This window comes from Rhinolophus sinicus, chromosome 18 (genome assembly GCF_057876585.1).
Source record: "Rhinolophus sinicus isolate RSI-liver-muscle chromosome 18, RSI-T2T, whole genome shotgun sequence".
Lineage (NCBI taxonomy): Eukaryota > Metazoa > Chordata > Mammalia > Chiroptera > Rhinolophidae > Rhinolophus > Rhinolophus sinicus.
Window position 1 is genome coordinate 80,992,266 of NC_142518.1, and position 24,143 is coordinate 81,016,408.

Consider the following 24,143-nt stretch of genomic DNA (forward strand, 5'->3'; position numbering starts at 1 on the left):
TGTTATGTCTTCTTGTTGTATAGTCCCCTTTACTATTATGAAATGTCCCTCTTTGTCTCTTGTTATCTTTTTCACCCTGAAGTCTGTTTCATCTGATATCAGTATGACTACACCTGATTTTCTTTGGGGACCATTTGCTTGGAGTGTCAATTTCCACCCTTTCACTTTGAGTCTATGCTTGTCCTTGTAGCTGAGATGTGTCTCTTGGAGACAGCATATGGTTGGGTTTAGTTTTTTGATCAAATCTGCTACTCTGTGCCTTTTTATTGGTGAGTTCACTCCATTTACATTTAGGGTGAGTATTGATATGTGAGGATTTCCTGTCATTCTATCTTTAGGTTTCTGGTAAGGCTATGTCTCCATTGTTTCTTTTCATTTTCTTGTAGTCTGTTATTTCTGTGTGGTGGTATTCTATGCTGTTTCCCTTTGTTTCTTCTTTTATTATAGTATATATTTCCGTTTTGGATTTTTTTTAGTGGTTATCCTTAAGTTTATGTAAAAGAATGTTTGATATTTAGAGTATTCCATTTTCTTCAGCATGCCTACTTTCCCCATTCCCATATTCCGGTTCAGGCCTTACTCTCCTCCATTTTATGTTTTGTTTGCCACAAATTGACCCTGTTGATGGTGGTCGAATAACCTCCTTTAGTTTTTCTTGTAGTTCAGGCCATGTATTAGAAAATGCCCTCTGCTTCTGTATGTCTGGAAAGGTCTTTATTCCTCCTTCATCTCTAAAGGATATCTTTGCTGGGTGTATTATTCTTGGCTCTTAATATCTCTCTTTCAATAGTTTGAATATTTGTTTCAACTTCCTCCTGGCTTGTCGAGTTTCTGCTGAGAAATCTGATGATAATCTAATGGGCTTTCCTTTGTAGGTTACCATCTTCTTTTCCCTGGCTGCCTTGATGATTATTTCTTCGTCATTGATTTTAGACAGCTTCAATACAATGTGCCTTGGAGAAGGCCTGTTTGGGTTTAGGTATTTAGGTGTTCTATTTTCTTCTTGTATTCGTGTATCCAATTCTTTCCACAAGTTTGGGAGGTTCTCGTCGACTATTTGTTTGAATATACTCTCTGTTCCCTTCTCTCCTTTTTCTCCTGCTGGTATGCCCATTATTCTTATATTGCTCTTTCTGATGGAGTCACAAAGTTCTTATAGAGTTCTTTCATTTCTTTTAAGTCTCAGTCCCTCTCTTCTTCCATGTGTGTCATTTCCAGGTTTCTGTCTTCAATGTCACTGATTCTTTCCTCCATCTGGTCAACTCTACTAACTAAGCTGGCTATTTCGTTCTTCATTTCTTCTATTGAGTTCTTAATCTCAAGAAATTATATTGGGTTCTTTTTTAAAATTTCAATCTCTTTGGTAAAATGTTCATGTTGTTGTTTGATTGTGTTTCTGAGTTCATTAAACTGCCTTTTTGCGTTTTCTTGCATCTCGTTGACTTTTTTCAGAACTGCAATCTTGAATTCTCTATCATTTATGTTACATATTTCCATATCTTTAAGTTCGTTTTCTGGAGACTTTTCACTTTCTTTCTGAGCTGTCTTGTTTCCTTGGTTATTCATGGCAATTAATGAATTATTATTTCTCTTTCTAGGCATCTACAGGAGTGGGTTCTGCAACAGGTTAATAAGAAGATGTCTTTCTTTTGTTTTCCATTATGTGTTTGTAGGATGTTTTCTTTTCTTTTCGACTGCAGCCTTTTTTCTGTCTCACACTGTAGTGTTATGTTTTCTCTGCACTATTCAAGCTTCTCACACAATGGGGCGATTCCCTGGAAGGCGGGCTTCTCCTCTGTTAACTGTTCACCTGGGTCATAGGGCACCACGTCTGCATGGGGATGCATAGAGCTTTTGAAGTTCCAAAGCTCTTCCTGCAGCAGATTCAGTGTGTCTATGTTTCAGCAGTTGTTTACTCCTGCAGGGATCCGCCCAGATTGGTGTGGCCAGGGTCGGGGTGATTTGTGAGAGGTGGCCCAGAGCAATGGCTGTGACCACCACCACAGCTGGTCCTGCTTCCACAGCTCCGTCACATTTGCCAAAACTAGTTGGGCTGCGAATCTGTGTCTGCAGTCCACAGTTCTCAGAACAGCAAATATTCAGTTCTTTTGATCTTACACTACTACTGTTCTACTTCTAGCACCGGCAGGTGGGGGCGGGGCGAGCTCTGGGAGGGTAGGGAGGGGGCGGGTAGTCTCAGTGCCTAAGGCTTCCGTTCTCTGCTCGGCAGTGAGGCCTTAAACCACTGTTTTCAGCCTTCTTCCCTCAGTCTTTTCTACATGAGCGTTGGGTTCAGTCGTGTTACATGCTGCCCCCTTAGCCCTGTGGGCCATATGCAGAGCCCTAACAGTCTGAGTTCTTCCGTCTCCCTCAGCTGCGGTAATTCCTGGATGCAGCGAGCTCGTAGCACTGAGCTGGGTCTGTGTCCTGCACCTGCGCGGCTCCTTCTGCGCACTTCTCCCTTCCCTCCCCCCCCCACCTGCGCAATTTGCTCACCTTTAGGTGAATTCAGTAGTGAGAGTCTTCGTCTTGCCTGTCTGCTGTGCTGGGAGTCCTTTGTGGAGTTATAGTTCCATTTGTTGTAAATTCCAGGGGAGATTTCCAGAGGCTCACCTCACGCCGCCATTTTGATGACCCATTCGAGTTTTCATTTCTTTTAATTCTCCTTTCTCTCTCTTCTTTGATCTGTGTCCATTCCAGCTTTCTATCTTCAATGTCACTGGTTTTTTCTTCCATCTGGTCAGCTCTAGTACCGAAGCTGTCTCTTACGTTCTTCATTTCTTTTTTCTTTTTTTTTTTTTTGAATTCTTAATCTCTAGAAATTCTATTTGGTTCTGTTTTAAAGTTCAATCGCTTTGGTAAAATGTTTATTTCATTCTCTGATTGTGTTTCTGCATTAATTAAACTGCCTGTCTGTGTTTTCTTGCTTTTTATTGAGTTTTTTCAGAAATGCAATCTTTAGTGCCCTTTCATTTAAGTCACATATTTCCATGTCTTTAAGTTCATTTTCTGGAGACTTTTTGTTTTCTTTCTGAGCTGCCTTGTTACCTTCATTATGAGAATTAGTGTATTATTTCTCTTTCTAGGCATCTACAGCAGTAGGGTCAGCAACAGGTTTGTAGAAAGACGTCTTTCATTTGCTTTACTGTAGGTGTTGGTAGAATGCTTTATTTTCTTTCCAACTGCAGTATTTAATTCTCTCTCTCACTCTGTAGTGTTGTATTTTCTCTGTAATATTCTGGCTTCTCACTCAACACAGGGATTCCCTGGCAGGTGAGCTTTTCCGTTGTGAGACGATTGCCTGGGTCTCATTCACCACTTCCATTGGCATATGTGGAGAGCTTCTGAAGTTCTGAAGCTCTTCTTGCACCAGATTCACGTTCTGTATGTTTCAGCAGCTCTGTTTATCCCTACAGGGATGCACCCCAATAGGTGGGGGCAGGGGCGGGGTGGGTTGTGAGAGGTGGCCCAGAGCAATGGCGGAAACCACCATCACTGCCTGTCCTGCACCCAGGGCTCCCTGCCCTTTGCCAGAACTAGTTGGTCTGCCAGTCCGTGGCTGTGGGCTGCAGTTCTCAGAACTGCAAATGTTCTGTTGTTTTGATCTGAAACTGCTACTGTTCATCTTCTAGCACTGGGAGAGTGAGGGCAGGTTGAGAGGGCCAGCTAGGTTCCATATCTAAGCCTTCCATCCTCTTCTCAGCAGTGAGGGCTTAAACTGCATTTTCACCCTTCTTCCCTCAGTCTTTACTCCAAGGTCTCTGCCGTGATTGTTGCGTTCAGCCATGTTATATGTTGATCCCACAGGCGGGACTCTGGGCCATGAGGGGAGCAGTAGCATATGGAGTTATTCTCTCTCCTGTGCCTGTGGTAGCTGCGGAGTGCAGGGAACTGGGAGCTCCGAGCTCAGGTCTGCGTCCTGCTCCTGAGAGGCACTCGTCTCTGTGCTTCTCTCCTCCCCCTCCTCCTACTCATCCCCTGCTCTCCAAATTTGCCCATCTTTACATGATGTCAGTTGTGCGTCTCTTAATCGTGCCTGTCTGCTGCGCAGGGAGTCCTTTGTGGAATTATAGTTGTTCAATTTGTTGTAAATTTCAGAGGAGATTTCAAGAGGCTCACCTTATGCTGCCATTTCTAAGATGTCTGCTATTGAATTCTTTACAAATGAGTCAATTAGTCCAGCCCACTCTCAAGGGGAGGGGATTATGGAAGCATGTGAATATCAGGAAGCAGGGATCATTTGGGGTCATCTTAGAGGCTGCCTACCATAATGATGCTAGGCTCCGATGACACTTTCTGGATATTAATGCCCCAGTGAAAAGCATAAGGGAATAAGTAGACATAGGACATTCCATGTGTTAGGTGTAGCAAAGCAGTTAATGAAAGACTTTGGAAGTAGTGCTGGATGTAAGGTTTGACTTCATCACTTACTACACCCTTCTGGACAAGTCAGTAAACTGCTCTGAGCCTTATCGTTCTCATCTGTATAAATGTGAGATAATATTATTTATTTCCATAACATATATATGTATGTAAAAGCACTTGTATGGTATCAGACATAATAGTAGGTACTCAATTGAAAATAGTAGTAACAGTTGTTAGGATTATTTCAAGTGTTCTAATAGTATTAAGTAACCAATAAGAAAAGATAGTCACTGTTAATGAGGTGACATATTTAACACATATAACATCGTTGTTAATAGTGTCTGAAACCAGTTAACATATCCTGGTTTCAGAAAGTCTTTAAAATGTTTATTCATCCATGGAATTTTAGGCACCAGAGCAGGTCTTTTATTTATTTTTTCATTATTAAGATAACATTATGGGGCCGGCCTGGTGGCTCAGGCGGTTAGAGCTCCGTGCTCCTAACTCCGAAGGCTGCGGTTCAATTCCCACATGGGCCAGTGGGCTCTCAACCACAAAGTTGCCAGTTCTACTCCCGCAAGGGATGGTGGGCTGTGCCCCCTGCAACTAGCAACAGCAACTGGACCTGGAACTGAGCTGCGCCCTCCACAACTAAGACTGAAAGGACAACAACTTGACTTGGAAAAAAGCCCTGGAAGTACATACTATTACCCAATAAAGTCCTGTAAAAAACAAACAAACAAACAAAAAAAAATGAGGAAGGGTCTGCTAAGGGGAAACACAGGTATTTCAAGGGACAAATGAGAACTATGAGGGACAAGGGATAAAAAAAAAAAAAAGATAACTTTACATAAGATCATTGAAGAGTTTTGGAAAATAGGTTGGGGTAGAGGGCAGAAATATCTGTGACCTCACTAATCTAATAGAGCTGCTGCTTGGTTTATTTGTAAAAGGATTTTATTTCTCATATCTTTTTGTTTGCTTTCCATTTTCTAGGTAAGAAGGCCAATCCGACATTCTACATAACCATGTTACTCATCATTCCAGTAATTGTTGCAGGTGCAATCATAGTCCTTCTTCTTTATTTAAAAAGGTAAGGCCGCTGTCCAGGCAGGCTTGACACTTTCTGCTAGCCTGGCTGCTATGCTTATTTCAGCTACAACTGGCTTTTGGTAGTATGGCATAGCAAAGAAGTATGTTTGTGCCCATTTTTTGGTGCAGAAAGTATTAGATTTGTTTCCCAAGGCCCTGCTTAGCTACTATTCTCTTTGCATGTGTTTAGAATTGTTAGTAGGACCGTTGTTCCTTCTACTCTTTCAAATGCTTAATTTATCGACAGTTAGTTGGTAGCTGTTGGAATAAAGTTTTAAAAATGGAGACCATTACTAATTAAATGACTTGTCTGATATGAATGCAAAGTAGCTTGCTACTTAATGCTGGAAAGAGAACTTCACCAAGTTATCTGTAATATATAGTACTCCTTCCTTGAGAATGTTTTACTTTCTCTGTCTCACAATATGGACTAGTCTAGTGCTATTATTTGCTCTTTCAGTAAATACCTATGGTTGGAATAAGGTTATTAAGCTGGGTCTAGAACCAATATTTTATTATATCAATAGTCATTCAACATACATTTATTGAATGCCTGTTTATGTGCCAGTCACTGTCCTAATTGCTGGCATAGTAGTGACAGGACAGAGTTCTAGTGGGAGGGATCTATATCCACATCTCCATAGCTACCTGTATCTATAAAACAAAAATAAATATTACGACTTCACATAGTATACAGTAAAGTTGTTGGGGGTGGTGGGGAGAAAGTCTAGGAAGTGATATGGGGTTCATCCTACATAGGATGGCCAGGGAAGGCCTCTCTGAGTAAGTGACATATGAGGAGAGTCTTAAAATAAAGGCGTGAGATATTCAGGTATTCAGAGAAAGAGCATCCCAGGCCAAGGGAACAGTAAATGCAAAGCTCCAAGTGTGTCTTACTGACGTAGAGTGTGCAAGGGAGAGAGTGCCAGGAGATGAATCTGGAGAGGTTAGCAGGATCAGATCATGTAGGCTATGGCAAGGAATGGAGATTTTTATCCTAAGCATGATGGAGGGTTTTAAGCAGGGGAGGGACAGAATCTGATTTATGATCATGAAAGATCATTGTGGTTGCTGAGTGAAGAATGGGCAAGAATGGAAATAAGTACATTAGTTTATGAGGCAGTACAGTATCTGGGGGTGGGTGGGTGGTAGAAGATGAGAGTGGCCTAGGCTAGGTGGTTGGCAGTGGAGGTAGTAAGAAGTAGTCTGTGTGAGATATATTTTGAAGATAGAATTGATAGCACTAGCAGATAGTTGCTTCTCTGTGGAGGTGTGGGGGAAATTGAGGATTCAAAGATAACTCTTAGATTTTTGGCTTCAGCAATTGAGTGAATGCTGGGATCATTTACTGAGGTTGGGGGAGACTGAGGAGAACAGATTTTTGTGTAAAGGTGAGAACTTCAGTTTTGAACATGATAAGCTTGAGACTCCTGTTAGATGTTCAAGTAGAGATGTGAATGGGTAGTTGTATACATGAATCTGGAGTTTAAGGGAGAGGTCTGGGCTGGAGATAGAATTTTGGGAGTCCTCAGCATGTAAATGGATTTAAAGCTCCAAAAAAGGAAGAGATCGCTCATTAAGTGTGTGAGATAAAGAGGACAAAAGGCTGAACCCCGGAGCACACCAATGTGTAGAGACCTAGGAGATGAGGTAGGTCCACCAAAGGGTTCTATAAGATGCAAAAATAGAGGAGAGAAGTAAGAAAAATAAAGCAAAATAAAAGAGGAATGTACCCTGTTCTCAGATTATTTTTTTCAAAATTACAAACAGTAGGCTCCCATCTGGTCTGTGATAACTAAAGCATTATTATTGTTTAAATGAAGGGTATCACACACACAGTCATAATTATGTGAGGTGATGGATGTGTTAATTAGCTTGATTGTGGTGATCATTTCACGATATATTCATAGCAAATCATCACATTGTATACCTCAAATGCATACAATTTTATTTGTCAAGTATATCTCAATAAAGCTGGAAACATTTTTTTAAATGAAAGTGTGTAAGTGGCCTACTTGTCCTGATGGCCCTTTTGCTCCACACAGACTTGATGCTCTTTGGACATCGATTTTTCAGCTTGTTTTAGAAATTTCTTCATAACTGCTGTCACTAAAGATGACTTATTGTACCATGTCTCTTGTTCAAGCCTCCTTTTAATATGGCTGTATTTAAGTGGGATGTTCCTATTGGGTGGAAGATTTGATTAAAAATGTCTGTTTTCTTAAAGGCTCAAGATCATTATATTCCCTCCAATTCCTGATCCTGGCAAGATTTTTAAAGAAATGTTTGGAGACCAGAATGATGATACCCTGGTAAGCACTGACTCTGTGAGACTAAAAAAAAATTGTTTTTTTGGAGGCTTTGGAATTTATAAAAAGCTTGGTAAAATATACATAACATAATATTTACCATTTAAACCATTTTAAGTGTATAGTTCAATGGCATTAAGTACATTTATAATGTGCAAATATCATCACTATTTCTAGAAAGTTTTCATCATTCTGAACAGAAACAATAACTCCCCGTTCTCCCCAGCCTCTGGTAATCTCTGTTCTATTTTCTGTCTCGCTGAATTTGCCTATTTAGAGAGAATCTTAATTATAAGTGGAATCCTACAATATGTATCTTTTTGTGTTTGGCTGCTTTCACTTAGCCTAATGTTTTCAATGTTTTCAAGGTTCATCCATGTTGTAACATATGTCAGAATTTCATTTCAAAATTGGTTCTTTGAAACTACATTTTATCTAAAAGATTAAAGAAGTGCTGATTGAAAATGTTGTATTTCAGGCCAAGCATAGCTTTTAAGAACTTCGTCCATCTTGTATCGCTGGGCTTCATTCTCTCTCTGGGGTAGGGAACATAATTTGATGCAAACATGCAGGGGAGGAGTCTGCTTTATGAAAATAACCTAATAGGCAGGGCTTCTGACTCTTGGATAACTTTTACAACTTGATTTGGGGAAACAAAAAGAGAAGGGTAACTATAGCAATAGATTTTGTTCATGTTATTGCCTGGAAAGCTGGCCTCTGAATTCATGGAAGTAAAATAAACCCACCCCAACTGTTATAGTTAGCTTGCTGCAGACTCTCATGCTAGAATTTGTGGTTGGAAAACCTAAGACTTTGTGGGAACAAAGGAATTTGAAGTTTCCCTGATAGATACATTCACTCATAAAATAATAAAGACATTAAATGAAAATGAATACCAGTATTATTGTATATGTCTTAAATTAGTAATAACAGGCATAGGACAGTTAATTTAGGGAAGTAGTTCAGCATAGTAGATAATAGCCTGGGCTCTGGAGTCAGACTGTCTGGATTCAGATTTCTGTTGTGTCATTTACCATCTATTTGACCTCAGTAACTTTCTTAACCTCTCTGTGCCTCAGTTTTCCCATTTGTTAACTGCAGGTAATGATAGCATGTGTCTCATAGTGTTGTTATGTGGATTAAATTCATTTAATACATAAAAACTGCTTAGCGTGCCTGGCATATTATAGGTGTTTAGTATCATGTTTCCCCAAAAATAAGACCTAGCCGAACCATCAGCTCCAATGCATCTTTTGGAGCAAAAATTAATTTAAGTCCCGGTATTATATTATATTATATTATATTATATTATATTATATTATATTATATTATATTATATTATATTATACCTGGTCTTACATTATAGTAAAATAAGACTGGGTCTTATATTAATTTTTGCTGCATGAGACGCATTAGAGCTGATGATCCGGCTAGGTCTTATTTTCAGGGAAACATGTTAAGTGTTAGTGATTAGTATTACTATTAATACTACTTTCTATTTATCTTTAGGCCCCAAACAATTCTTATAATGATTCATATGGATCATTTTTTCACCAAGTCATGGTCACAGACAGTGGGTATCTGCCAGACCCTGGGGGATAGGGCACAACTAGGCAGAAGTCAGCTACGTGAGAAGGAGATAGTACACTGTAACTGAGGTGAATATGGCAACCAGTAGTTCTTTAACTTTAGTTGAGTCACAATCAATTGGAATGCTTGTACAAATGTAGAATCCTGGGCTATATCTAGCTCCAGAAATTCTGATTCGGCAGTTCTAGGATGCGGCCCAGGAGTCTGCATATTTAACAGGAGCCCACAGGTGATTCCTATCCTGGCATGATAGTCTGTGGACCTGAGTTTGAAAATCATATAGATATTTGCCTTAGGATTACTACTATCTCTTTCTTCATTTCACCAGCTACTGTGATAGATCCTGGAGGTTGGGAATTGTGCAAGTACTTAACAACAACTCTAACCCGCTATTAAAAGTCTACTATGTGCCAGGCATTGTACTAAGTGCTTTGCTGATAGTCCCTTATTGAATCCTGCACTATAGCTGCTGTTAGTACCATTTTACAGATGAGGAAATGCAACCTCAGTGAGGTTAAGTAACTTGACTGAAGTCACACAGCTAGTAGGTAGGTAGGTGGGATTTGACCCAGAACTGTCTGATCCCGAGTTCTCTCTTTGCCTCTTGTAAGATAGAATGCTTATCCTCAAGAACTTTGCCCCCTCCAAAGAGTTCTGTATGACAAAAGTAGAAGGTTGGGACAGGGGAGTTCTGAGAAAAAGATGTGGGGAGTCACATTATGGCTGGCCTTTTATGGGAAGGTATTAGGAATATCATTCTGATAGCAGCTTGGAGGGAATGGATTAGAGAACGGAGGCACTGGCATGGTAGCAAACTGGGAACCTAGTCCTGAATTTGCCCCAAAGATGTTTTGTTTTGCCAGCATGGTATGTTTAAAATTTTTCAATTTGAAGTCTTAAGCAGGGCACATACTCTCCAATTCATTTCAGGCCCTACCATTCCCAATTGCCACTGTGGTTTCACACGTTGACCTAACATGCAGACTCCTGGAAGGCGTTTGAATTTGCTACCCCTTTAGCAGAATAAGGCCAAAGTGCCGTGATACAAATGCCCAATACCTGTGAAAACATATTTGGACTCACTAATATACACAAGACATGCCAACCAAAGTATTGATGAGATATAAATTTCCAGCCTAATATGTTTTAAAAAAGTGATAATATTCAGTATTTACAAGTGGACAGGGAACTGGCACTTTTCATGCACTACTGGGGGGGCTTTAAAATGGGATATATCCTTGCTGGAGAGCAACTTGGTAAAATGTAACAAGAATCTTTGATCTTAATTATACTTTTAGGAATCTATTTTAAAGAAATAATCCAATAATGGCACAAGGATGGTCAATGCTGCATTTGTTTCTAACATGAAAAATTAGAAACCAATGAAACATCAACAATCGAAAATTAGTTTTAAAAAGTTAGGTTTTCAAAACATTTACTGTCATAGCAAAATATTCTTGATATAAAAGTAAGAAACATCACAAATGTGTAGTATATTACAATCCTAATTTTTTTTAAAAAAGAATGAATATATACATAGAACAATGAGTGGCAGGAAGTGGATCAAAATGACAATCTCTTGGGCAGAAGGATTGTGGATAATTGATATCATTCTCCCTCTACCTTTCTGAAATTTCCAAATTGCCTATAATGAGAATATATTACTTTTATGATAAAAAGAAACCCTATACAAGTCATTAAGGAAAAAGAGAATATTGTAGTCATCTAGGTCTGAGAATTAGATAATAGGGACTTGAACTTGGGTGGTAGCAGAGGAAATTGACGCAAGAGACATTATTAAAGGAAACTCATTAGACTTGGTGACTGTGTGGCTGATGAAAGGTGGAGAGAGTAAAAAATAATTTCAGGGTATCAAGCCTGAGTAATAAAGTGAATGATGGTAACACTAACAGCAAAATCAGATCAATTATCTTTCTCAGAGATGGGAAAATTGCTTTTTTTTTTTCAATTTGCTGTCTGGAGGATAATATGTTGTCCCAATGAGTCAGATAATTCTATAATTTAGTGAGGCGGATACACTGACAAAATGGACCACTAAAAGCATACGAAGTTTTTGTGATGGTTGCAGACCATTAAATAAAATCAGTGTTTCAAACTAAAAGTATAACAAAAATGCCAGACAGGGGAAAGGATAATAGAACAAATTTTCATGTTTTCTTTTTAACCAAATGAACAATCCCCTTTCTCTACACGGCAGCGCATCTCCCAAATTCAACTGTGTATGCAGCAGGAAGACTAACGTTTTACTTCTAGAATCGTCGAATTGTAGAATGAACATGGCCCTAGAGATCATCTAGTGAGGTGGAGTTTAGCAAAGTTAATTTATATTTCTTAATATTATAAATTTTCAGAACTTTAGATTCTAGTCCTACTCCCTCATTTGAGAGATGGGGACTTTGGGGACCACAGAGAAATTTCTCGAGAGCTAGTATACTCAAATTGCAGAACCTGAACTAGAACCCATTGTAGCCCAAGTTACTGATTCATAATACAAAGAAATAATCCGTGCCCTTTCTAAACACTTTCTTCTTCCACACTGAACCGTCAGTAATATTTCTTTAAAAAGCTCATTTAGGTGTGTCCACAAATAAATTTAATCATCTGTATAGTTTTCCTTAAGGTTTCTAGTGTTTTGACAATGTTTTGTTCATCGCTGTAGTAACATTTTGGCCAACAGCATTTCTTTCTGTTGCTTTGCTGTTTGCCTTTTCTTTGTGACTAATTGGGCTGCTGGCCATATTGGGGTGGGGGGGGAGGTGCACACAGGGAATTGTTCCTCCTTTGCATCTGTGTTTCTTCTTTCATCCACAAAAAATTATCTATTCTTCCCCTGCTTCTTGGAAGCCAATTATATTTTCAGTACTGTGCCAGTTTTGCATTCCTGATTGGAAAGCAGCTTTTTAACTTGGAGTTGACTTCCAAATATTGCTGATGTTTTTTTACTTCAGTATATCTCCTTAAAAACTAACAATGCTTTCCTATATGGCAAAAATAGCATGATCATACTTTAAAAATTATTCATTTCTTAATATCCCCTAATGCTCAGTCCATATTTAAATTTTTCCAACTGTCTCAGTTGTCAAGAGGCAGATAATACCCAGTTGTCCCACTGTTAGTGAGGCTAAGATTGACCACTGAATTTAAGGTGGTAATAGCATATCCCCTCCTGCCAGCTACACTTTTTCCCCCCTTGCCATTTGAAGATAATCTGTGTGGTATTATGTTAGCACCCTGACAACTGTTCAGCTAATGCTTTTTATGCCAGTTGGTATCCTTGCTTGAATCACTAATTTCATTAAAGGCTGTGGAATGATGGTTTTTTTCTACATTTAATCTACATTTATAAGCTGGCACTTTAATATAAAGCACTGCTTTCAGTCATCAACTAACTTCTTTGGTTGTTCTGAAATTCAGTTTCTGCTAGAAAGGCAGGATACATGTTTAATTCTTTCCCTTTAATTATCAGTTTTTAAAGTGAAGAGTTGGATTATTAACCGCCTCAGGTGGTACCAAATTAGTCCCCTCCACATCACATTCAACTAGTTATTTTTGAAGCTGCAGTGATGAAGGCATGGGGGACCTACAATTCATATTGTACAACTTTCTATTGTGAATGTTGGTCTGAAGAAGACTGGGGAATACAATCGGTTGACTTGTGTACAAAAGGCCAATGTTTTGTGTGGCATTCAGGTGCATGAAAGCCACTTCACTCCTATAGAAAATTCCTATGGGAAATAACCAGATCTTGAAAGTACTCTTAAATTGAAGCTGTATGTTTCATTATACTATGAAATTTGTTTATTTCTTGAAAACACAAAAGCCTGTATAACACTCTGTTTTTCTCTGATTAGATGACTAACAACTAAAAAGCCACTTGTGTTAGCCTCCTGAACACTATTTTCCATCTATGATGTTTTTCATCCTTGGCCATTATTCTGTTGTTGATTACCTTGTTTAAAAAATTGGCAGTATGAAAATTGAATTATGGACTGGTAATTTTGTGGGTTTGTTTTTTTCTACAAGTGATTTTAAAATTACACTGACTTAAAACTCACAAAATTGAAGAGTAGGTCAGAGCCTTTCCATTTGTTCCTTTTACCTTACATGGCCATAGTCATAGAACCAGCACTCAGAAAAAGGTCATGATGCACATGATGGGTGGATATGAGAGTAATTCAAGTTTCAGAAATGAAAAAAGGCAACTGAAAAAATAAATGTATACTTAGAAGCCATTTCTGCTGCAGTGTTCACCTCATTAAAACAGATTGCTTTTTTCCTGTCCAACATAGCTAAGCATTGGGTCTATGACCAGAAAACAATGAAAGTGTAATGTTCAGGGTACATTTAAAAAAATTAAAATGTTTTCTTTTAAAAGCAATACATATTTATTGTAGAGAAATTAGCACTACAGATAATCAAAAGAGAAAAATAAAATCACACTTAATCCTATCACCCAAACATAACCATATTTAATGTTATGTAAACAACATAGAGAAATGGAAATACTTTTATTGGTAAATGGAATAATATAATAGCAATAACAACAGTAATAGTTCATACTTACTGAACTTTTACTATTATCAGACACTTTTCTAAGCACTTACTTCCCTAATTAATATGTCCCCATCCTGCAGAATTATCTTCATTACACAGATGAAGAAAATGAGGTACCAGAGGGATTATGTGTAACTTGCTCAAGGCTATACCTGCTAGTACATAGCAGAGCTAGGATCCAAACTTAACTATCAGAGCTGGGATCTGAAGCCAGGCATCCTGATTCTCCACTCCACACTTTTAACCAGTCATACTACATAATATGTTTTAATAAAATGCTCATATTTTATTTTATTTGAACTTAACAGATGGGAAATAGGTGAAACTGAAGGAATTTCTGAACTTTTGACAAATTATAAAATAATTTTTAATGATTATTGAAAAGAGCAATTTTTCCATGTGTTCTCCCTCTTCTCTCCATTTTTAAAGTTGTCCAGTATCTATATTGTCAGTGCATAAGGACATTATATACTATATTGTCTCCCTTTTAGCCCTCATTTAGTCTTAATTCTGTGTGTGTATATATTCTATGCTCACTACTGGTCTTTATGTCTCTCCAGTCATTTTGGTGGTTTGAAGCTCTAAAAGTTTTCTCAGGAAGGATTCATGGGACCAGTATTTCCCAAATTATTTACACGTTGATGGAGTTTGCTACATTAATAATTGAAAATCATTTTAGCTAAATATAAAATCCAAGGCTCACATGGTCTTGCCTTGGGTATAATAAATATGTCATCCATTTTCCCCTGTCATAAAATGTTGTCAAAGTCAGCTGACAATATAATTTTCTTTCTGTATTAAAACACTTGGTGTTTTCAAAAGATGATTTTTTTCTTCAAAGTCCAATCATTTTACTAAAATATGACTTGCTATTGTTGGTCATTCTGGGTTGATTTTCCAAGGTATATGGTGTGCCCTTTCAGTATGTAATTGCAGATCTTTTTTTTTTCTAATTTCAGTAAAAACTTCTTCACTTATGCACGTTAGCTATGTCCCCTTGTTTTCTTTGCCTGTCTTCGATGTTTATCACATCCTCTTGATAATTTTCATCCACCTTCAATTTCTTTTTGATTAAAAAAGCTTCCTTTTCACCTGTTTCTCTTAAGGTATTATCTGTTGTGTTTATTTACTCCTGTGTTCCAATTAGCTTTGTCTTTATTTCTGAAATGATTGTTTTCTTCTAATTCTTCCCTGAGTTTTATTCTGTCATTTCTGAGTTGTTCTTACTCTGAATTTTATAGTCTTCCATATCATGTACATTTTTAATATCATATAACTCTTTCTTAATATATTTTAGCTAGTTTTGAAATATTATATTTTAATTTTCATCATTTTTTTTGTAGATGTATCTTTCTGGCATGTTTTAATTCTCTAAGTATATTATTCTGTTGCTTATTTTTACGTGAAATTAATTTACCTGAAGTTTTAGAAGGAGGCTTGATTTAGGATAGGTTTTTTTTTTCCCCCCTAATGTCATGGCTATAGAGTTCCATCTTCTATTGTTTTTGAGAATTGTTCAAAATTATAGTTAATTCCTTTCTATCTCTTCTACTTTTATCTGGATGTTCTATTTTGTCTCTCTTGTCCCTTTCCTGGCCAGTGTGGAGTCCGTTCCCACCAGTTTCTCCTCAGAGTGAGACTTCGCCCTGGAAGGGAGTTTTGGATGGTTTTGAGAGTTCACGTGGCCCAGGCGGCTCCCGGCTGTACAATTGACTCCTTGCACTCAGTCACTCTTTGAAAGTGCAAACCCCTGCTAGTGTCAGTTGTTCATAAATTAGCTTGCTGAGGTTTGAGTGAATTATTTTAGTTCTCAGATCTCACAGATAACTTGGTGATTCTCACTGCAGACTCTTCCATAGCTGATACCATTTTGCTCTTGTAGCTATCTCTAATTTGTCACCATCCACTCAGATTTCAGGGTTTATGGGGGAATCATTTTCTTTTTTTTTCTTTTAAAATTTTATTGGGGAAGGGGAACAGGACTTTATTGGGCAACAGTGTGTACTTCCAGGGCTTTTTTCCAAGTCAAGTTGTTGTCCTTTCAGTCTTAATTGTGGAGGGTGCCGTTCAGCTTCAAGTTGTTGTCCTTTCAGTCTTAGCTGTGGAGGGCGCAGCTCAGCTCCAGGTCCTGTTGCCGTTGCTAGTTGCAGGGGGCACAGCCCACCATCCCTTGCGAGAATCGAACCGGCAATCTTGTGGTTGAGAGCCCACGCTCCAACCAACTGAGCCATCTGGGAGCTCAGCGGCAGCTCAGCTCAAGGTGCTGTGTTCAATTTAGTTGCAAGGGGTGCTGCCCATCATCCCTTGTGGGAGTCGAGGAGTTGAACCGGCAACCCTGTGGTTGAGAGCTCACTGGCCCATGTGAGAATCGAACCGGCAGCCTTCGGAGTTAGGAGCACGGAGCTCTAACCGCCTGAGCCACTGGGCCGGCCCCGGGGAATCATTTTCATTTGATTTTGTTCTACATTGTGTCCATGGATTTCGGTTTTGCTTTCCTACTTGCCTTCCCTACTTGTGGTTTTTATGGTGGTATTTGGGGAGATTGAAAAAAACATGCTGCCAACCAGAGCCTTCCTCCCAGGATGTCTCTGTAAATGATAGACACAGGTCAAATCCCACCTGCCACTTGTTTGTGTACAACCCACAAGCTAAGAATGATCTTCATGTTTTAAAATAATTGAACAAAATCTAAAGAAGAAGACTCTGTCACGGCATATTAAAAGTATATGAAATTCAAATTTCAATGTCCGTAAGTAAAGTTTTGTTGGAACATAGCCACGCCTATTCATTTATGTATTATCTAAGGCTGCTTTCATGCTACAAAAGCAGAGTTGAGTAATTGGAACAGACAGTATATGGCCCTCAAAGCTGAAAATATTTATTATCTGGCCATTTACAGAAAAAGTTGGCCAACCCTGGTTATAGAATATGCTTTATAATGGCTAAATAGTATTCCTTTTAAGTAAATATGTCATAATGTACTTAACCAAATTCCTATTATTGGGCATTTAGATAAATACATTCTAAGTTTCATTATTATAGATATCATTTCATAGCTAATATTAGCATATATAATTTTCTTGGGATAATAATAAATAGTATTCCTTTATGTAAATATGTCATAATATACTTAACCAAATTCCTATTATTATTCCTTTATGTAAATATGTCATAATATACTTAACCAAAATTCTATTATTGGGCATTTAGATAAATAAATTCTAAGTTTTGTTATTATAGATATCATTTCTTTTTTTTTTTTAAATTCATCGGGGTGAAAATTGTTAGTAAAATTACATAGATTTCAGGAGTACAATTCTGTATTACATCATCTATAAATCCCGTTGTGTGTTCACCACCCAGAGTCAGTTCTCCTTCCATCACCATATATTTGATCCCCCTTACCCTCATCTCCCACCCCCCACCCCCCTTCCCCTCTGGTAACCACTAAACTATTGTCTGTGCCTATGAGTTTTTCTTTCTCATTTGTTTGTCTTGTTCTTTTGTTGTTTTTGGTTCATATACCACATATCAGTGAAATCACGTGATTCTCTGCTTTAACTGTCTGACTTATTTCGCTCAGCATTACACTCTCAAGATCCATCGATATTGTCAAAAATGTTCCTATATCATCTTTTCTTACTGCCGAATACTATTCCATTGTGTATATATACCACAACTTCTGTATCCATCTATCAAAGGACATTTTGGTTGTTTCCATGTCTTGGCCACCGTAAATAAAGCTGCAATGAACATTGGAGCACACGTGTCTTTATGTATAAATGTTTTCAGATTTTTTGGGTAGATACCCAGGAGAGGGATTGCTGGGTCAGATGGGTAATTCTGGGTATATTCGTAATTTTTTGAGGAACCTTCACACTGCCTTCCATAACGGCTGCACCAGTCTGCATTCCCACCAACAGTGTATGAGGGTTCCTTTTTTTCCACAGCCTCTCCAACACTTGTTCCTATTTGTCTTGTTGATGATAGCCATTCTGACTGGGGTGAGGTGATATCTCATTGTGGTTTTGATTTGCATTTCTCTGATGATTAGTGATGTTGAGCATTTTTTCATATGTCTATTTGCCATTTGTATGTCCTCTGTGGAGAAATGTCTCTTCAGGTCGTCTCCCCATTTTTCAGTTGGGTTGTTTGTTTTTCTGTTGTTGAGTTTCATGAGTTTCTTGTATATTTTGGATATTAGCCCCTTCTCTGAGGCACTGTTTGCAAAAATCTTCTCCAGTTGGTGGCCTCTTTATTTTGTCGATGGTTTCTTTTGCTGTGCAGAAGCTTTTAAGTTTCATATAGTCCCATTCGTTTATTTTAGATTTTACTTCCCTTCCCTTTGGAGTCAAATTCATAAAATGCTCTTTGAACACAAGGTCCATAAGTTTAGTACCTATGTTTTCTTCTATGCAGTTTATTGTGTCAGGTCTTATGCTTAAGTCTTTGATCCATTTTAAATTAATTGTGGTACATGGTGACAGATAGCAGTCCAGTTTCATTCTTTTGCACGAGGCTGTCCAATTCTCCCAGCACTATTTATTGAAGAGACTGCCTTTCCTCCATTGTATGTTTTTAGCTTCTTTGTCAAAACTTATCTGTCCATATTTATGTGGTTTTATTTCTGGGTTCTCAATTCTATTCCATTGGTCTATGTGTCTGATTTTCTGCCAATACCATGCTGTTTTGATTATTGTAGCCCTGTAGTATAAGCTAAAGTCAGGGAGTGTGATACCTCCAGTATTGTTCTTTTTTTTTAAAGATTGCTTTGGTTATTCGGGATCTTTTGTGGTTCTAAACAAATCTGATGATTCTGTGTTCTATTTCTTTTAAAAAATGCCATTGGGATTTTGATGGGGATTGCATTAAATCTGCATATTGCTTTGGGTAATATGGCCATTTTAAGTTTGTTGATTCTTCCAATCCATGAGGACGGAATGTCTTTCCATTTCTATGTGTCTTCTTCAATTTCTTTCAAAAATGTCTTGTAGTTTTCAGCATATAGGTCTTTCATGTCCTTGGTTAAGTTTATTCCTAGGTATTTTATTCTTTTGTTGCAATTGCAACAGGAATTTTTTGTGTGTTTCTTTTTCTGAGATTTCATTGTTAGTATATAGGAATGCAGTGGACTTTTGTACACTGATTTTGTAGCCAGCAACTTGACTGTATTCGTTGAGTGTTTCTAATAACTTTTTGGTGGAGTCTTTAGGGTTTTCTAAACATATATACCATCATGTCATCTGCAAAGAGAGATAATTTAACTTCTTCGTTCCCTATTTGGATGCCTTTTATTTCTTTCTCTTGCCTGATTGCTCTGGCAAGGACTTTCAACACTATGTTGAAAAGCAGAGGTGATAGGGGACAGCCCTGTCGTGTTCCTGAACGTAGAGCAAAGGGCTTCAGTTTTTCACCATTAATTATGAGATTAGCAGAGGGCTTGTCATATATGGCCTTTAAGATGTTAAGGTATTTTCCTTCTATACCCATTTTAATAAGTGTTTTAATCATAAATGGATGTTACATCTTGTCAAATGCTTTTTCTGCATCAATTGATATAATGATATGATTTTTGTCCTTTATTTTGTTTATGTGATATATCACATTGATGGATTTGCGGATGTTGAACCATCCTTTTGCCCTGGGGATGAATCCCACTTGGTCGTGATGAATAATCTTTCTAATGCATTGTTGTATTTGATTAGCTAGAATTTTCTTTAGGAGTTTTGCATCCGTATTCAGCAGAGATATTGGTCTGTAGTTTTCTTTTTTTGTGCTGTCCTTACCAGGTTTTGGTATCAGGGTAATGTTGGCCTCATAAAATGAGTTAGGGAGTACTGCCTCTTCTGCAGTTTTTTTGGAAGAGTTTGAGCAGGGTTGGTGTTAGATCCTCTTAGAAGGTTTGGTAGAATTCACCATTGAAGCCATCCGGTCCCGGACTTTTGCTTTTGGGAAGGTTTTGGATGACTGATTCAATTTTGTTACTGGTGATCAGACTGTTTAGATTTTCCAGTTCTTTGTGATTCAGCCTTGGAAGGCTATATGTTTCTAGAGAACTTGTCCATTTCTTCTAGGTTATTGAATTTGGTGGCATATAGTCCTTCATAGTATTCTTGGATGATCCTTTGTATTTCTGTGGTGTCCGAGTAACTTCCCCTTTTTCGTTTCTGATTTTGTTAACTAGTGTCTTCTCTCTTTTTATCTTAGTGAGTGTACCCATGGGTTTGTCAATTTTGTTAATCTTTTCAAAGAACCAGCTCTTTGTCACATTAATTTTTTTCTATTGTCTTTTTGTTCTCTATGTCATTTAGTTCTACTCTGATTTTTGTTATTTCCTTTCTTCAGCTGACATGGGTTTCACTTGTTCTTCTTTTTCTAGTTCTTTAAGGTGTAACATGAGGTTATTTATTTGGGAGTTTTCTTATTTCTTGAGATAGGCCTGTAATGATATAAATTTCCCTCTTAAAACTGCTTTCGCGGCATCCCAGAAATTTTGGTAGGATGTATTTTCATTGTCATTTGTTTCTATGGATCTTTTGATCTCTTCTCTAATTTCTTCTTTTACCCGGTCGTTCTTTAAAAGTATGTTGTTTAATCTCCATGTATTTGTGTGTTTTACTGCTTCCTTTTTGCAGTTGATATCTAATTTCAAAGCCTTGTGATCAGAGAATATGCCTGGTATGATATCAATCTTCTTAAATTTGCTGTGGCTGATTTTATGTCCCAATATATGGTCTATCCTTGAGAATGTTCTGTGTGCACTAGAAAAGATTATATAGTCTGATGTTTTAGGATGAAATGCTCTATGTATGTGAATGATGTCCATTTCAACTAATGTGTCATTTAGGGCTGCTATTTTGTTATTTATTTTCTGTTTGGATGGTCTATCCATAGCTGTCAATGATGTATTTAATTCCCCTAGTATAATTGTGTTTTGGTGAGTTTCTCCCTTTAGTTCTGTTAGTAGTTGCTTGGTATATTTCGGTGCTCCCTGATTGGGGGCATAAATATTGATGACTGTTATGTCTTCTTGTTGTATAGTTCCCTTCACCGTTATGAAATGTCCATATTTGTCTCTTGTTATCTTTTTCACCCTGAAGTCTGTTTCATCTGATATCATTATGGCTACACCTGATTTTCTCTGGGTACCATTTGCTTGGAGTGTCAATTTCCACCTTTTCACTTTGAGTCTATGCTTGCCCTTGTAGCTGAGATGTGTCTCTTGGAGACAGCATATGGTTGGGTTTAGTTTTTTGATCAAGTCTTCAACTCTGTGCCTTTTTATTGGTGAGTTCAGTCCATTTGCATTTAGGGTGATTATTGATATGTGAGGATTTCCTGTTATTCTGTCTTTAGTTGTCTGGTAAGGCTGTGTCTCCATTGTTTCTTTACCTCTTTGTTGTTGTGTATTATTTCTGTGTGGTGGTGTTCTATGATGTTTCCCTCTGTTTCTTCTTTTATTACAATATGTATTTCAGTTCTGGATTTTTTTTGAGTGGTTACCCTTAAGTTTATGTTAAAGAAAGTTTGATATTTAGAGTATTCCATTTTCTTCAGCACGCTTTCTTCTCCATTCCCATATTCCGGTTCAGACCTTTACTCTCTTCCTTTTTATGTTTTGGTTGCCACAAATTGTCCCTGTTGATGGTGGTCGAATAGCCTCCTTTAGTATTTCTTGTAGTGCAGGTTTTGTATTAGAAAATTCCCTCAGCTTCTGCATGTCTGGAAAGGTCTTTATTCCTCCTTCATCTCTAAAGGATATCTTTACTCGGTATATTATTCTTGGCTCCTCATTTCTTTCTTTCAATAGTTTGAATATTTGGTTTCACTCCTTCCTGGCTTATAGAGTTTCTGCTGAAAAATCTGATGACAATCTAATGGGCTTTCCTTTGTAGGTTACCGTCTTCTTTTCCCTGGCTGCCTTGAGGATTCTTTCTTTGTTGTTGATTTTAGACAGCTTCAATACAATGTGCCTTGGAGAAGGCCTGTTGGGATTGAGGTAACTAGGTGTTCTATTTGCTTCTTGGATTCGAGGATCCAATTCTGTCCACAAGTTTGGGAAGTTCTCATCGACAATTTGTTTGAATATATTGTCTGTTCCCTTCTCTCTTTCTTCTCTTTCTGGTATGCCCATTATTCTTATATTGCTCTTTCTGATGGAGTCAGAAAGTTCTTGTAGAGTTCTTTCATTGCTTTTAAGTCTCAAGTCTCTTTCTTCTTCCATCTGTGTAATTTTCAGGTTTCTATCTTCAATGTCACTCATTGTTTCCTCCATCTAGTCAACTCTATTACCTAAGCTGCTTATTTCTTTCTTAATTTCTTCTATTGAGTCCTTAATCTCCAGAAATTCTATTTGATTCTTTTTGAAAATTTCAATCTCTTTCGTAAATTGCTCATGTTGTTCTTTGATTGTGTTTCTGAGTTCATTAAACTGCCTTTCTGTGTTTTCTTGCATATCATTGAGTTTTTTAAGAACTGCCATCTTGAATTCTCTGTCATTTAAGTCACATATTTCCATATCTTTAAGTTCCTTTTCTGGAGACTTTTTACTTTCTTTGTGACCTGTCTTGTTGCCTTGGTTATTCATGGCAATGACTGATTTATTGTTTCTCTTCCTAGACGTCTACAGGAGGGGCTTCTGCAACGGGTTGATAGGAAGAGGTCTTTCGTTTTCCAGTACTTGTTGGTAGAATGTTTCATTTTCTCTCCAACTGCAGCCTTTTTTTTCTCATCACAGACGGTAGTGCTATGTTTTCTCTGCACTATTCCAGCTTCTCACACAATGGGGGGATCCCTTGGTATACGGGCTTCTCCTCTGTTAATAGTTTGCCTGGGTCACAGGGCGCAGTGTCCGTGTGGGTATGTGGAGAGTTTTTGAAATTCCAAAGGTCTTCCTGCACCATTTTCAGAGCCTGTATGTTTCAGCAGTTCTGTGTACTCCTGCAGGGATCTGCCCAGATAGTTGGTGCCAGGGGCGAGGTGAGGTGTGAGAGGTGGCCCAGAGCAATGGTGGTGACCACCAGCACAGCAGGTCCTGCTTACACAGCTGCCTCCTCTTTGCTGGAACTAGTTGGGCTGTGAATCTGTGTCTGCGTTCCCCAGTTCTCAGAATAGCAAATATTTTGTTCTTTTGATCTGATACTGCTACTGTTAGGCTTCTAGCACAGGGCAGGTGGGAGCCGGCCGAGCTCTGGGAGGGTAGGGAGGGGGTGGCTAGTCTCAGTGCCTAAGGCTTGTGTTCTCTGCTCAGCAGTGAGGGCTTAAACCACCATTTTAAGCCTTCTTCCCTCAATCTTTTCTCCGAGGTTTCTGCCGTGAGCGTTGGGTTCAGCCGTGTTACATGCTGCCCCCTCAACCCTGTGGGCCATAAGTGGAGCCCTAGCAGTCCGAGTTTTTCCCTCTCCTGCAGCTGCGGTAGTTCTGGGATGCAGCGTGCTCGGAGCACTGAGCTAGGTCTGCGTCCTGCTCCTGTGCGGCTCCGTCTCTGCACTTCTCCCTTCCCTTCTCCCCTGCTCCTGCGATTCCCCCACCTTTAGTTGAATTCAGTAGTCGGCCTCTTCGTCTTGCCTGTCTGCTGTGCAGGGAGTCCTTTGTGGAGTCATTGTTTTTCGATTAGGCATAAATTCCAGGGGAGCTTTATAGAGGCTCACCTCACGCCGCCATTTTGATGACGTCAATTCTATAGATATCGTTTCATAGCTAATATTATCATATATATTTTATTATTTTCTTGGGATAGATTGTTACAAGTAAGATTGCTGGATCAAAGGAGAATATATACATTTTAAACTGTTTTATTGATATTGAGAAATTGTCATCCGGAAAGGATCTAGAGGTTAAATATCTATTAATGATACTGGTTAAATAAGTTATCATGCATTCATGCAATGAAATATTATGCAGAGGTTAAAGAAAATGAGGTAGCTCTGTTTTACAGATGTATAAAAAAATATAATATATGCTGTTGAATTAAACACTCTGGTTACATATGTAAGGTGTGATTCTTTCATATTAAGGCAATGGGGCCCTGGAACACATAGAAACATTTCAGAAGAAGCATAGATTACAATTAGGTTGTACCAATTTATATACGTACCAGTAATCTGTCTGAATGGTTGTTTTACCATGCTTTTGTGTGAATGTATCTAATTTTAAAAATTATTGCCAATTTGATAAATGAGGAAAGGGCATCTTGTTTTGTTTTTACATATC

General features: G+C 38.2%; 1 protein-coding gene across 1 annotated transcript in view; it reads left to right on the forward strand.

Annotated features, from left to right (window-relative positions):
- IL13RA1 (interleukin 13 receptor subunit alpha 1) overlaps positions 1-24,143 on the forward strand; it is a 74,653-nt gene that overhangs the window by 45,378 nt on the left and 5,132 nt on the right. Inside the window, exons 9-10 of the mRNA XM_088794732.1 lie at positions 5,362-5,458; positions 7,685-7,769. Coding sequence (XP_088650858.1) covers positions 5,362-5,458; positions 7,685-7,769 — 182 coding nt within the window. The remainder of the gene's footprint in view (positions 1-5,361; positions 5,459-7,684; positions 7,770-24,143) is intronic.